At 43.3% G+C, this 15595-nt stretch overlaps 2 protein-coding genes across 3 annotated transcripts; both read left to right on the plus strand.

Annotated features, from left to right (window-relative positions):
- The first annotated feature begins 2 nt into the window (after positions 1 to 2).
- cdc34b (cell division cycle 34 homolog (S. cerevisiae) b) lies at positions 3 to 4984 on the plus strand. Of its 2 annotated transcripts, XM_086203440.1 has the most exons (6): positions 3 to 225; positions 561 to 791; positions 1623 to 1709; positions 1839 to 1936; positions 2354 to 2488; positions 2924 to 4984. In XM_086203440.1, the coding sequence occupies exons 2-6, from the start codon at positions 606 to 608 to the stop codon at positions 3132 to 3134; spliced, it is 717 nt and encodes a 238-aa protein (XP_086059566.1). In that variant the 5' UTR covers positions 3 to 225; positions 561 to 605; the 3' UTR covers positions 3135 to 4984. The 2 variants fall into 2 exon arrangements, with proteins under 2 accessions (XP_086059566.1, XP_086059565.1); XM_086203439.1 differs by having other exon boundaries at positions 3 to 791; positions 2924 to 4983.
- A 162-nt stretch (positions 4985 to 5146) lies between these two features.
- Positions 5147 to 15330, plus strand: sirt6 (sirtuin 6). Its single transcript, XM_086203438.1, has 8 exons — positions 5147 to 5342; positions 6090 to 6217; positions 9272 to 9454; positions 10686 to 10745; positions 11946 to 12041; positions 12559 to 12639; positions 13895 to 14018; positions 14109 to 15330. The coding sequence occupies exons 1-8, from the start codon at positions 5277 to 5279 to the stop codon at positions 14415 to 14417; spliced, it is 1047 nt and encodes a 348-aa protein (XP_086059564.1). The 5' UTR covers positions 5147 to 5276; the 3' UTR covers positions 14418 to 15330.
- The last annotated feature ends 265 nt before the right edge of the window (positions 15331 to 15595 follow it).

Here is a 15595-nt window from a genome sequence, read left to right on the forward strand (position 1 = left end):
ACAGGGCGCAGTTGCCTGTTTTGAGAGGAGAAAGGACTCCTTTCCTCAACATTCTTCCTTGCCCGGTCTTCAGTTTGGGCGAAGTACAATTCTGGCTTTTGGAGACAAACTTTACAAACATTTAAAAGCGATAAATGTATTTATTTTTTAACTCTGGTGCTCTTGTCCAGGCGGCGGGGAGTTATAATTTGTCGGCGCCGTGCTAAGATCGGCTCCGGCTGGTTGGTAAGGTATTCCTTGTGAGCTAGCTTAGTTTAGCCAGCAGCTTCCAGATTTACGGCTTATATCCGCGGCTTTCCTGTCAGGTAAACAATCTAAAGCTGGCAAGCCACAATGATTCGGTTATTTTACCGTAGCCTGAATGTAGACATTGGTAAATAATTCATCGGTTTTGATGACAAATCAACGTAACCTGTGTTTGGTTTCAGCGCAGCCTGGTTGGTTTGGCCTGTTTTCATTGTCTCCAAACATCGAAAAAGACATTAAGTGTCTTCTTTTGCCCCTCGCTGGGTCAGCTCGGTAGACTTATTTAGCTTTGTTCCTGAAAACAAACTCGTCAGCTGTAGGTTCCAGAACATCTCGGGAGGCGAACTTATCTGCCAAGTATGGCGCAGCACGACTCTTCTCATGTAGCCAGCTCGCAGAAAGCTCTCATGCTGGAAATGAAGAGCCTCCAGGAAGAACCTGTTGAGGGTTTCAAGATTACCCTGGTCAACGAGGCAGACTTATACAACTGGGAAGTGGCCATATTTGGACCCCCCAACACTCACTATGAGGGGGGGTATTTCAAGGTAAGATCGACAAACTTGTCATCTGGAAGTTCTCGAAGCGATTATCCTTCACGACCAACAGTGTCACTAAGCTAACCAGACAGAACTATGGCATACATTCATGAAAAATACAATTCTTAGATAAGGGTGGGAAACACGTAACCCACAATGCTGTCACGAGATTTGGTACATGATAGCATCACGGTACAATATATCACAACATAATGACAACGGCATCTGTGTAAATGAGGATGAAAAATACCTTCAAAATGGCAACAGGCAGGAAGTGCAGAGTCGAAGTGCAGAGTCTTAGTGCCTCTCAAACACACCTGCAGTACTGCAAGCATGTACTTCTTAATGTGGTAATGGATGATCTGATTATATTGTTAGTGTACAGTGTTTTAAATGAAAATATTTATTTCTTTCAATAAAAATATTGCTAGGCCCTGTTGTTGCCTTCTGTATAATCGAGGCCTGAGATGTTTGGTAGGTCATGTTTGGCTCCTGTTTTGGATTATTTGGGATGGGAACATTGAAAACTGAACTATTCACACATTTACCAAAATCTATTTCCAGTGAAATGGTGTACATACCTATGTGTGATTGCTTCAGAGTAATTAATAGCAATCATGTAATTAATAAGATGACATCTTCTAATCACCCGGCAACTTTTGTTATCATCAAAAATAAAAAATATTCGTCGCCATCGTGTAAAAATCGAATCAGAAGAGCAAACGTGATGTGTTGCAGACGTAGCAGCCACATCACATGAAATGGAGATCCATCAGTAAATAATGTGTCTGATACTCCTGTACGGCAGCGCACATGTAAGGTCTTGTTGTGTGTTTCTAGGCTCTGATTAAGTTCCCCATGGACTATCCGTACTCCCCTCCCACCTTCAGGTTCCTCACCAAGATGTGGCACCCCAACATCTATGAGGTGACGCATCACACCACGTTTCTGTCACCTAACATAACATTTCTCATCCCTACTCAAAGTTGGATTGTCATCCCCCTGTGGTCACACGATGCATTTGATAGTGAAAGGAGTCCATTTCCTCTGTTCTAGCATGGAGAGGTATGTATTTCTATATTGCACCCTCCAGTGGACGACCCACAGAGCGGAGAGCTACCTTCAGAGAGATGGAATCCCACCCAGAATGTCCGGTTAGTGCGACCATGTCATGTGATGTGTCTGTTGTTATCCCTCTTCAAATTCCTGTACAAGGTGTGGTGGTTACTGCTGGATGTGACACGTCAGTTTTGTCTAGAAAGCATTTTGTTTGTTTGTTTGAGAGATAATTTAGAAAGAAGTAGAGGGCCACTACAAGGAGAAGTCCAGACATCAACCAGATAAAAAAAAAAAGAATAATAACTACTAATCATTTCACTCATCGCTCAGGCCAGCTCACACTGTACAAGACGAGCGTTCTGGGTGTTGTAATGTCAAATAAGAGAGTCAACAAAATAACTTCTCTCTGAAGAAATGGACTTGGTGAAATATCTTTTCTATTCAAGCCAATTTTGGGTGAAAACTTGGTTTTGAGCAGGTGACTCACTTGTGACTCACCTGTGCGCCCTCAGGACCATTCTGCTGAGTGTCATCTCACTGCTGAACGAGCCCAACACCTTCTCTCCTGCTAACGTGGACGCTTCCGTCATGTACCGCAAATGGAGGGACAGTAAAGGCAAAGACCGGGAGTACGTGGAGATCATCAGGTACAGGGGCGCACCATCAGAGCGGGAACACACACCCACACACTCATCATGGAAATTTACTTCAGTTTCGGAAAATCTCTTATGGTTTATACTGTTTTACTTAACGTTGTTTCAAACCGCTTAGCCTGGCATTGATTTTGGTTGATTATACGCTGGTATATTTTGACCTGGATTTGTCGGTTAATTTATCATCATTTCACGGAACGTCTGGTCACAAAAATATTCACCAAATGTGTGAAAAATACACCGGTAGAAATGTGTAAACCTTTAAGTTCGCTTGCAAAAAAAAAATGGATCAAATATATATAAAATAAAGTCTCAAATCACTTCAATATTTTTATTTTAGTGCATCCAAGAATAACAGATTTGATCCATTTTAGGAATGTCTGTCTGTTGTTTTTGGAAATGTATCCTGACTGATGACGTCTCCCCCAGAAAACAAGTCTTGGCCACCAAGGCTGAAGCGGAGCACGACGGCATCAAGGTTCCCACCACCTTGGCTGAGTACTGCATCCGCACGCGTGCCCCGCCCACCGACGAGGGCTCCGACCTCTTCTATGACTATTATTATGACGACGACGATGTGGAGGACGGGGATGGCGAATGCTGCTATGATGAGGATGACTCGGGCAACGAGGAGTCATGACATGCTTCTTCGCAACAATCGGGTTGATTTTTTTCCGCAAGGGTTGTCAGCAATTCTACAGCCGAGAAATATTTGACAACGCCTCCCCCTCCCCCCCCCCCTTGTAAACCGATGAAAAGTTTTGTCCTCAGCTCCTGAGCTGAAAATTGATGCGCCGTTGTGGGAGGGATTTGCACCAGCAAAAAAGTCACCTGCTCCATCAGTTTCACCCAAAACCTTACTTTCGAGAGAGTAACTTCCAGTATCGCTCCGTCATGTTAAGCTGTTAGGTGTTGTGGGGTTAATACCACTGTCAACAATAGCAACATTTGCACTGGTGCAAACGTACAAACATGTTTCTTGCAGCACTTCACTTCCCTAATTCTATCCGGGTTTCACTCGCGACCTGTTCAAGCAGCCGCTTCAACTGTCCTGCTTCTTTAGGACAGGACTTGAGGTGTCACATGACCATTTTTGCATGCCAGAACACCTCGGGATCTTTTCGTCTCTTTCGCTGGCGGACTGTTTACCTCCATCATGATCTGTTTTCAGCTCGGCGAAGACAAAAGCGCGTGGCGACGGAGATCCCAGGACTCTCTAAAGTTATGAGGACCAGCTGGCGTGCTGGCTCAGTGGGTCTGCTCCTCGTGAACATTTTTGTAATCATGAAAGTGATTTTTGCTGTGTTTCCTCTGGTTACTGTGAGGTTTGTTTCTGTCATTTTTGAGTGTGGGGTTGTGGTAATTGAATTAGCCCAGATAGAGAACGGTTTTTCGGGGTGGGGGCAGAACTAATTACTGATCAGAAGTATGTTCCTCCTCAGGTTGGCTCTCCTTGAGGCCTGACGGAGCCAAAGACTAAAGCAGTGTGTTAAAAAAAAAAAAAAGGAAAAAAGAAAGAAAAAGCCCAAACAATTTCTAACTTTGTATTCCTGTCTTTGTTTTCTGCTTGCTCCCTTGCAGGCTTTGTTAAAGGAGTCTCTGTCTTTGGTTTGACATTATGCCTGCAGCCTTTGCTTGAGAATGTTGTACGTGATGAGATTATTCGGTTTGACTCCCTGAAAAAGCTTGTGTAGAAAAAAATTGTCTGTCAAAAGATGTTGCGTGTCAGTTTTTTCAGCCTTGGAAGTCCCTGGAAGTGAAAGAACAAGGCAACCATGTTTTATTTTGACTATTCTTTGTTTTTAGAGGCGAGTGGATGGATTTTGATATATTTTTGTGTGTGTACGTGCGTGTCACTATGTGTGTATTTTGCATCAGCAATATTTACTCAAATTTGTTCATACTGGATTTCTCAGGATATGGAAATACATGATATGACAAGAACAAGACGAAACTATTTTCTGCTTTTTAGGTATTCAGAGTTGGTTTTTAGAGCTGCAACAGAGACATAACTGAGATGCACATGTAGCTGTTTGGATGACCACCTTGGTGTTTTATTCACCTGTTTTTTTTTTGTTTGTCTTTTGTTTTGTTTGGGGTTTTTTTTTTTTTGGCTATTTAAAACTGGAAAATAAAGATTTATTGGAAGAAAAATACAGAATGTAACGTACTCTTGAGTGAAGTCTGCTACAGTTTCACGTCATTGAAAATCTGAATTTGAGGTAGATTTTTCTAATGTTTTTACGAACATTAAAGACTTGTTTGATGGAAATTTGAAGTAGCTGTTGACGGTAATGTTTGAAATTAAGTAAAGTAAAAATCTGGCTGGATCGTTTGAAGATACAGTTGAGCAACTTTGGTGTAAACTGAGCATGAATATTGGACTTAGAAACCGTTAGACATGGTTTAGTAAGTGTGAGTTTTGGAGGAAGAACATTTCAGAGCAGGTTCAGAAATTGAAGCACGTGCCGCTTATTTTTCTCAAGAGTTTTAATGAGAGTGTTGGGATAAATACTCTTGAGTTTGTCATTTATTAATTTTGAGGTTTCGTTTTTACATTTTATTGAATATATTTTGAAAGCCTGACGTCTTAAAGCCCCGTGGAGTACTCAACTGAACTTGTTAATCTTGTACTCTAGTTTTACTCTTGTTCGCTCTGGAAGCTGGTGTCTTGCCGCGTCGCTTGCTGATGACGTCACTCAAACTGAAGCGGTGAAACATTGTACTTCTCCGCAGGTTTCAACACTAATAAGACAATAGAGGAAGGACACCACTAACAACCATGTCTGTGAATTATGCTGCCGGACTGTCGCCGTACGCAGATAAAGGAGTGTGCGGACTCGCAGAGGTAAATAAAACGCTGCGAGCGAAATGTTTAGCTAACAATCGGCGTTAGCTAGCAGGCTAACATTAGCCGGGGACCTGCTGGATCATAATCGGTCCCTCAAGAAGATATGATGGACTTACTATTTCATATATCTGCTTTTCATAAAACACAAAGATTTCCCTACAAGTCCTGTGTGTCAAGCAGTTGTGTGCTAGAACGAGCTGTGTACATACACTCATATATTCGGACAGGAGACATAATAAATCAAGTCCACATGCACCCTGTATGGTCTTATTCTGTTGGAGGTGTTTAATCCCTTTGTGAGTTGGATTTAAAATCTTTATTTGTTCATTTGTCATAACAACATTGAACGAATAATTCCCAAAGTGTCTGACTGACTTCATCAGGGGTTGAGCGACATCTTTTTAAAAAAATAAAATAAAATCTTTGCAGTTCCCGTCGTATTTGCGCTGAAGAATTCAGATCAGGGTTCTTTTTTGTTTGTTTGGGGGGTAGGGGGTATTTACACTAATTCTTAACAGGAGATTATGTTTACAATCCTCATTTAGCATTGAGAAAATCTGTCCTTTTTCTTACAACTAGAACAACGTCAGGTTCGGCTGGTTGTTCCAGCTGTGGGACATGTCTTCACAATCATGGCCTTCACATCAGCTCTATTACTTTCACGATTGTTTTTAAGCGCTGCATCATTCTCAACACTGCAATACCCGCTCTCATAATGTCCTGCTGCGTTGTGCCCCCTCGCAGGTCTTTGATAGCCCTGAGGAGCTGAAAGCGAAGGTGAAGTGTCTCGCTCAGTTGGTAAAAGAATCTCAGTACATGGTGGTTCACTCTGGAGCAGGAATCAGCACCTCAACAGGCATCCCTGACTTCAGGTGAGCGGCATAGCAGCACCTCAACTAGATTATTCATCATGCACTAAACACACACACACACACACACACTGCTCTTTATATATGACGTTTGCCCCTTACAAGTCCAAATCATATGATAAGAGGGTTGGACGTAGGTCTTACGCACTGACCGCGCAATGACCTGCTCATCAGTGTTGTATGAATATCAAGATGAAGTGATGGGCATTTGTGAAAAAACACGTTTGTCCCCCCTTTAAATTAAGGTGTGCGCAGTTGTTACGGCAAAAATGAGATTTAAAGGATTACACCAACATTTTGGGAAATGGGTGACTTTTGAGACTGAATGCTCCCACGCCTCACTGCTAGCATTCATTGCAGCTAAGCTAACGAGCAGTGGGCTGCCTGGTGGGGGTCTGGAGCTCTGTAGTCCCCGCAGAGAGGAGACAAGGGTATCGCTCTGCCTGTGTGACACTAAAAATGATGACAATACGCCTGTCTGACTCTTACGTTTATTTTATTTTATTTTGAGTTTTGGAAGGCTGAAGTTGCTCCTTCAAATCAGGTCTCAGTTTAGTTGATGAGAGATGGCTGGATGTATCAGTCACGAGATGTGAACGTGTTGCATTCTTGAAACGGTGACTAAACATATGAGATGGGAAATATAGATACTCTTATACAGGATAAAGGAGAATAAAACTTTCAAATCTACTCTGAAGACTGCGGTTCTCTAAATTGAACAGAAATGCCTTTGTGGGAAAAAACAACAATGAAAATCATAACCGAACAGCTGTTGGGCTCATTGCCTTTTATTCTCAGCGTCTCCGAGCCGCCGCTGCTCAACTCAGCCGAGGGTGAAGTTAATAAGCTTTTTTAACGCCAGAACGCGGTATCACAGGTTGGACAGGAAGCTGAATATCCTTTTCCCGTTGATAAACCTCCTGCTCATTGTTTGCTTGTTAGAGGAGAGCGACTGGAAGCCTTGTGGAGATTTCATGTGGTTGCGACAAAGCCGAGCACACTTTGAAGTATTGTACTACCAATCTTAACTTAATGTATTACGCGCAAAACCAGTACAGCATGTTCACCTCAAAAATACTTCTTTTCAGTTCTTTTTTGTCTGATTTTCAAATGAGCGGAGCTTATTTATCAGCACTGTCTGAAAAGGACACGCTCGTAGCTCAGTATCTCACGGATCTTGTACTGAGAACGCCGGGATAGAACCGATGTTCTGGATGTGCTGAGGGACAAAAAGTTGTTCAGAAATTGAATAGAGAGGAAAATAATTACATTTTAGTGTCAGTAACGACATTGGATGGAGGTCTCGCTGTGTAATTGAGAAGAAAACTGCACACAGTTACAGAACATTTCTCTTTCTAGTTTTGTGGTCATATAAATGGGGTAAATTGGGAACAATCAGTAGTTGTTTATTTTTACTTTTCAAGAGGATACCATGCATATTTTGACTTGATATGAGAACTTAGAAGCTAATTGATTTAAGTAATTATTACGTGATTGGCAACAATAAGAAAAGTTGGGGGAAAAATGCGTAATTTTTCATAAAATGTGCTTCTTCTGTGGCACGTTAATTGAGCTAATGTTTAATTTCACATCCACAGAAATCAGTCAGTCAATCATAAACATCTTGATGCTGCCGTGTTCATGTTCTGTATACATGGAGCTTTAGCAGTCTCACTCGTGACAGCCTGTACACATGAAAAACAAACCCAAAACACACACAGCGTACAGACAAACACACGCCGAGGAGTGAAACGCAAGACAATTGAAAAGGAATCAAAATGGAATACACAGTTTGGAATTAATGATGGAGATTAGTTATAAAGCTACATTCCGGTTCAGGGCATCTTCCCTCATTTGTGAGATCAACCGTCTTTTTCATTGTCCCTCAATGAACAAACTACTTGTAGTTTTTTATCAAGCATACTAGTAGGAACGAATGAATACTTCAGACCTGTGGAGCATTTTAGAGAGAGAGAGAGGGAGAGGTTCTCCGTGAGCGCGTTTTGGTTTTCTGAGGATTCAAATACTCCGGCAATGCAAATTATTGTGTTGGATTAGATGCGTTATGTTGTAGTACCTCTGGCTGAGCAGATGGAGGCGGTACATGCTCATTACATGTTTGACATACCAGCTCGCTGACATGAATCCTGACACAGTCCACTCCCTCCATTATAGATGAAATATGTTTCTTTGTGATAGAGCAAATTTGTTCATAATAACTGAACTGAAGAACATAAAATATAGAAGTTATCGTCTTTTACTCAGCAGGACATTGAATGTCTTCATCCTGGTGTGGCAGACGGGTCCCTGTGTGTGTATTTATACACACAAACGCATGGAGATGTTTACTGGGGGATCTGGAGTAATTCATATTTAATTAGTCGGCCTGTCAGTCAGGTAAAATCGACCTTGGAAGGAAATATCATTAAAGCCAAGGTTCCATGTCTACATCAGGTAACCTATATTCCCACACACATACACACACACACGCACACGCACACACACAAAATCCTCAGATTATAATTGGAGGCATCAAATCATACAAATAGAAGGCAATCAATGGCTTTCATATCCTGCAGCATCGTTGTGGTTGTTACAAGCATTGTGAAAGGTGACGTCTGGACCTGGTCTGCTCTTGTTGGCATTGAGGGACGATGGTTGCTGAATCCCTAGTAAAGACCAAGCGATGAGATTGTCGTGGAGGTCTGCGTTTGAGGGTGTGGAGGATACGTCCTCTCACCCCATGCAGCTGTCAGAGGAGCCGGCGTTACTTGTTCAGCTGGGTCGTACCTCTTGTTCACACCAGAGCCGGGTGACGGACTGGGCTCCCATTTTCACTGCTAATTAAGAGGGGTTTTTTTTTTTAATTGGGGAAACTATTTTAAATATGATTTCTTACTCTTGTGGGATAATTGCTGTGTGATTGTATGTCTTTTGCATTGTCAAGTTTATACCACACACTAGTCATACATTTCCTATTTCACCCCCTCGAGCGCATCGTAGCCCCTCTCTTCCAAATCCTCCCTCAAGTCTCTTCATCACTATATTCTCTTTCAGGGGCCCGAGGGGTGTGTGGACGTTGGAAGAAAAAGGCGAGTCGCCGCACTTTGACACCACGTTTGAAGACGCCCGTCCAAGTTTAACCCACATGGCACTGTTGGGATTGCAGAGAGCCGGATACCTGAAGTATCTCATCAGCCAGAATGTAGACGGCCTACACGTCCGCTCTGGGTTTCCCAGGTAACACCTCAACAGCTTGTCAGGTGGTCAGCAACCCTCAGACAGTGACAGTGTTTGTATCAGGTCATCTGGGAGGAGTCGGAGTAGATACTGAGGAAGTATTAGTATTCACAGCCTGTTACACCGCCAGTGTGCTTCCGTTGTTTATCACATACGTTGATGATTGATTTTTTTTTCTCTCTTTCTCGTCGTAGCAGCTCAAGGGGTGTTCTAGATGGAAAAGACATTTTTGCTCCTGGCATTCACATTCAGGCCAGATGCTGGGATTTAGTCAGCTACAACACCAATGTGTCAACATCAGGCTGCATTTGTGTAGTCTGATCGATCCCGTATTTAAGAATTTATCATCCCAGCTCCATGATGACTGGTTTTTCCTTAATTACTCAAACCACCATAAATACTTCAGGCCTCTGACAGCACACCTCATACCTCGGTTATTTTCTAGGCTCTTTTCTGCTCTCTTTTGGTCTCTACCATCCCCTGACAGAACCCGCTGGGTTTGTGAGGGCCATGACGGTTAATTTTTGGCTTGTCGGCCATGAAACCGAAACGAGGAGCTGAAAGATGCTCAAATTCTCAGGCAAAAGGGGTCAAGTAAATACTTAAACACTTTTGCTGCACAACCAGACCGGCTGCAGTTAAGAGGGATGGGTGAGGACTGCTGCGTTGTTATGGAGCAGGAGAGTTGAAGCAGAGTGACTGGAGAGGGGAGCAACTTGCTTTTTTTCTTGTGAAAGGTAACAATGTGACTGTTGGTTAATTACTGTGTCATGATGCTGCAACAGCACCAGCCTAGACTCTTGAAACACTGCTGTGCTCAAATAGTTCCAAATAACACTGTCATGGAAATGGTTAGGTTTGATCCTGGATTATCCAATCACACTGGACTGACTCCAGGCAACAAATCCAATTTTTCATTTGGTGCATCCGTCTAACCTTTACCTTTATTGGACGACTCGCTTTCCCCGGAAGCCATTTCTTACTGCTATCCTCTATTCGTCAGGTTTCTCTCCCCCTCTTCTCTTCATTAAGACAAAGCCAGACAGCAAAGTGGCTCTCTTCTGAGCTGGTGGAAGTGGAAGACAGTGCTCAGAATATTTATTGGAGTGAAAGTTGTGAGGAAGGATGGAGAAACGTAACGGAGAGTCGTGATGTCAGTGGTCAAGAAGATGATCCAAGTGAATATCCGTGTTGTGATCATTCTCCCTCCTATCTTCTCTCACCCTAATAGAGATAAGTTATCAGAGCTCCATGGAAATATGTTTGTGGAGGATTGTGAGAAGTGTGGCAGGTATTTACACACACACACACACACACGCACACCTAAAATTATTCAAACTTATCTTAAAGCAGCACACTTAAATAGTGTACTTTTAAGAACTCAAAGGTCTCTGGAGTTCAAGGTGTTTTTTCACAGGCGTGTCACTTTTTCTCCCATACAGATGTGTTTTTCGCTCCTGCATCACTTCTGTGTCACTCCAGAGTGCAGGAGGAGCCAGCTACACGGAGGTAGCCTGAAGCTAACGGGGCCCCCAGGGCACCATCTACAAACGACAGCAAAACTGCTGTATATTGTTATTGGACAGTGTTTCCGTTGTTTGTAGATGGTGCCCAGGGGGCTGCCATCAGCTTCAAGCTAAATACATGTGAGTGGCTCTTTCTGCACAAAGAGGTGACACAGCAGGTAAAAGCACATCCTTGTGAGCTCCTGACACCCGTTTGTGGGTACCTTTTTGTGTACAGTTGTGTGGGTGAAGTGTCATGCTGACAAGCTACTGAGTGAACAGCACAGCTAAAAGCAAGTAACGCTGCGGCCGAAGGAAACGTACGATTTTCAACACAAGGTTTTGTTGCTGTTCACATCAGAATTCACATAATCCTGATTGCGTTTGTCAGACCAGATGAGGTTCTTCCTTGCATCTCAGAAACAAGAACCCTTTCGGGATTTTCAAAAGGAGCGGAGAGTGATGTGACACCCATGATTGGGAAACTGCTTATCGCAAGCAAAGCTCAGAGGACTTGATGTAACCATAGTGCGAGTAATAGCTCAGAAGTGATGAAGGAAGTGTCTGACCTACGATTATTACACTCCTGCAGCTGTCTCCTGGGTCCCACTCCTGTCAGCCTCAGAAATTGACTAAGTCCAGGGATTCAGTGTGTCTCACCAGATGCACCGTCCTTTTTCTCCAAATCAGAACTTCCAGTCGGATTTTGCACCTTTTTACCAAGTGCTCATTACCCAAGAGTGACTCCCAAGAACATGACTATAACTTCATCTTACTCCAGAAACCTGCAAACCTCATCTCGTTAGATTACCTTTGGGATGAAGTCGAGCAGGAAACTTGTTGAAGCTGAGTTTTAAGTGGCTTTACAGCAGCAGAAGGATGCTGTCAAGTCAGTTTTAATTCATCAGTTTTTGTTGGCAGGGTCGTGTTCTTGCTCTGTTCTACTGTCGATGCATCTACTTAAGTAAACTGACGGGGTTTTCCAGGCAGTTCGTCAGGGAAAAGGTGATCGGTGTGATGGGTCTGAAACCAACAGGACGTTACTGTGACGTGGTTCGCTCCAGGGGGCTCCGAGCCTGCAGGTAACACACACACACTCACACACACACACACACACACACACACACACACACACACACACACATGCATTTTGAGAGAGCTAGTGGGTGTGCAGTCATTTATCACTCAGCGTTCACATGATGTTAGAAAAAGTTGAATTATTTGATCAGTCCGACTACAATGGAACTTTGGAAACTAACTATGGGGAGAATTTCTTGACGAAGAGAAAAACTTTATATTGTCTCAGATTTAGGAGTCAGTTTTTCTTTTACATTTCCTGGAATTGAAGTTGGCCGTCCTAAAGGCACGCAGCTGGTTAACCTGCTTTGGTATTTGCAAAAAAGAAGTTTGACCAGAAGAAACTTGGACTTCCACCAGCTGGAGGCACCACCACCTACTGTGGTGGAGGCAGACATACAACAACAATGCATTCTTCCCCATCATTTACACTCAGACGACAGCTACAGTCCAGCTAACGGCCCAGTGGAGCTCTGCTGCATCTGTGCGTCTCACCACTGGGCGTGTTTGTTGCTCCCACAGAGGGAAGCTGATCAGCACCATTCTGGACTGGGAAGACGCTCTTCCTGACAGAGATCTGAACCGAGCCGACAACGCTAGCAGGTGAGAGGAACAAATGTCCGGCAGTGTTTGCTTTGATGTTTTTACAGTTCACTTGAACTCTTGAGTGTCTGGTGTTCGTCGGTCCAATAACGTCTTCTAGCTATATTTATTTCCTTGACTTCCTCTGATATCTCCATCTCACAGTGGGCCACGTGAAACAGTGTTGGGTTTATTTCCTGTAGGGGTTTTTTTGGTTTTGCTGTCAGTGCCTTGAAGGAAAATCGTTTCCATTCTAGCCGTCATCCTCACAAAAAGCTTTTATTGTGTGTCTACAAAAATGGCGAGGTGATTTTGATGTACACGCTCCACTTTGATGCTCTGTCAGCGACCGATAATAGAGAAGTCACAACCATTTATATGACAAAGAAGAGACGCGGAGCTCTGACTATTGAACTCTCATATTCACATGGAAGGCTACTGCCGACGAACAAATACTTTGTTTACAATTCTGTGTATTCGTGCGCGATGTTACGTTTTGGGATCAACCCACTACATACAAAGGGAAGTTAAAAAAAAGAAGCAGTAATGAACAGAAATATGTATCTAGGGAATGTTGTGAATCAAAATATGCAGTTTCCCTGTAAGAGAAGAATATTTGCACAGCCAACAAAATGTTGCAAGAAAAAGGCCAAAACTTTGAGTTGGTCAGGGTACAGACCTGAGCAGTACATGTAAACATTAATGAAGCTATTTCTCAAACCCTGAAAATCAATAAGGTCCAAGCTTATAGATCCCGCTAGCTTGGTGGGTTTTATAACCGAGCAATTCACTAACACAGATGACAGGAGAGTAATGAAGAAACAAGTCAGGTCCGTGTGTGTGTGTGTGTGTGTGTGTGTGTGTGTGTTGGGGGCGGAGTAATCCAACATTAGTTAAAAACAGGAGTGTAGTGAGTGGGCAAAGAGCACGAATGAAAAATGGAACAATAGATTCATCTCTAAAGGCTAAAAATTGTTCCATAGAATCAGTCAGGCTTTAGCAGTTGACACAACTACTCCTAATATGCTGCCCCCTCCTGGCTTGGAGTGTTTACTATATGATGCTAGCTTGTTTTTTAAATTTACAAATGGCACCTTTAAGCAGACGCAGTGCCGACAGTTAACGTACGTGCAGGTTCTGAGGCAGAGCTGCCGTCCTCAACATACTTGCCTGTGTAACTGCTCTTAAGAGAATAACTGACAAATGATATGAAATGATGTTGTAAGCACCGACATCTTGTTTATATTTGACGTATGTCTCAACTGATGGTGTGTAGACACGCGGACCTGGCGTTGACGCTGGGCACGTCCATGCAGATCAAACCTAGTGGAGACCTTCCGCTCCTCACCAAGCGCAAAGGCGGGAAAATTGTCATCGTCAACCTGCAGCCTACCAAGCATGTAAGTGTCATTCCAATGTAGGAAATATACGCCACGCTCAAGTACGTATGCAGCGGCCGATGTTTTCACTTAAAACTTCCTGTCTTGTAGGACAAGCACGCACACATGCGTATCCATGGCTACGTGGATGAGGTCATGGAACAGCTAATGGAGCTGCTGGGGTTGGACATCCCAAAGTGGGAGGGGCCAACTGTCTGCGAGAGCTCGGAGTCCACCACCGATGTCAAACCACCGAGTGCAGTTACGGCAAAGGGAAAAGTTAAAATGGACCTCATTAAGGAGGAGAGGAAACGCCAAGCAACTCAGCTTGCGGAGGACAGAGAGAATGTCAAGGAAGAGCTGGTTTCAGTGAAGAGAGAGAGAGTGGACTCTCCTGCGAGGTTACCTGATGAGAAATAGCCTCAGGTGTTTTCCTCAAAACACAAACCTACCCAAAAACAGACCTTCTACCTGGGGGTCATCCGTGAGGTCGATATGACAGGATGCTGGTTGCGCTCTGGCTTCAAAAAGTTTTTGGACTGCAGCAGTTTGAAAAAAAAAAAAAAAATCCACATTTCTCACGCTGTCCTCACAGCCACGGCAAACAGCGATATGAAACTTATCGATGGAGTACAAATTGACCTCCTTGTGTGGGCTCATTGATTTACTCCAAGGGGAGAATTAGCACCACCTCAGTTGGTGGTTGATCATGTTCTGACCAGAGGTGAAACAACTGGTGCACGAGGCGGCTGATTTCCAGACCTCAACGTCGACGCTGCTTCCACTGTGGAAACTTAGAGCTTAGAACATTAACAGACAGGTCACACAGATCCGATCCAGAGCTCACAGAGATAAATAAAGCTTTTAATAAGTTAAGTAAGGTCTCTGCACCTTATTAAAAGTCCATTCTTATCAGTGTGCTCCAGACCTGTAAAGAGTCAATAACTCACCACAAGGGGATGTCCGCTACCAACCAGTGAACATCTCTACATCAATATTTCAGGGTCAATATTAAATGGTAAATGAGGTTTTGGTTTCATCACCAAATGAAATCTCAACCATTTTTTCAAACAGTTTTCCTGCTGCCCTATTTGTACAGAGCAAGTTTCTGCCTCCGGTGAGTTGTATAATTCATCCTGTTTTTGTACAAATGGAGCTCCAGCTGCTGTTTGTCTATAAATTACTGAACCCTTCCAGCAACATGTTTTTTATCTCAGGAAGAAAGACAATTTTCAGAAAATGTACTGTTTTGTTTTTTTTAAATTTTATATCTATATAGACTTGTGTTTTGGCAATAAAAACTAAGAATCCCAAGTACGACCCTCATGTATACATGAGCTGCGTCTTTATTGTCATCGGTTTTGTGGGCAGATGCTAAATCGTCTGAGATAAAGATGCGAGTCCTGATGTTTGCGTTGGAAGCTCTTAAACATCCGAGGTCGTCGTCTACGCGCACTAATGCAGTGTGTAATGTTGCGATGCGCCCGCCGCAGTGTTCCGTGGGCATGACAATCGAAGACGTCGTCCCCTAAGAACCAGTTGCACCCTCGCAGAGAGACCTTTTATTTGACTTTCTTTCTTTCTTTCTTTTTTTAAGC

Source organism: Aulostomus chinensis, chromosome 5, assembly GCF_037954235.1.
Source record: "Aulostomus chinensis isolate RoL2024-O1b breed Wild chromosome 5, RoL_Achi_v1.0, whole genome shotgun sequence".
NCBI lineage: Eukaryota > Metazoa > Chordata > Actinopteri > Syngnathiformes > Aulostomidae > Aulostomus > Aulostomus chinensis.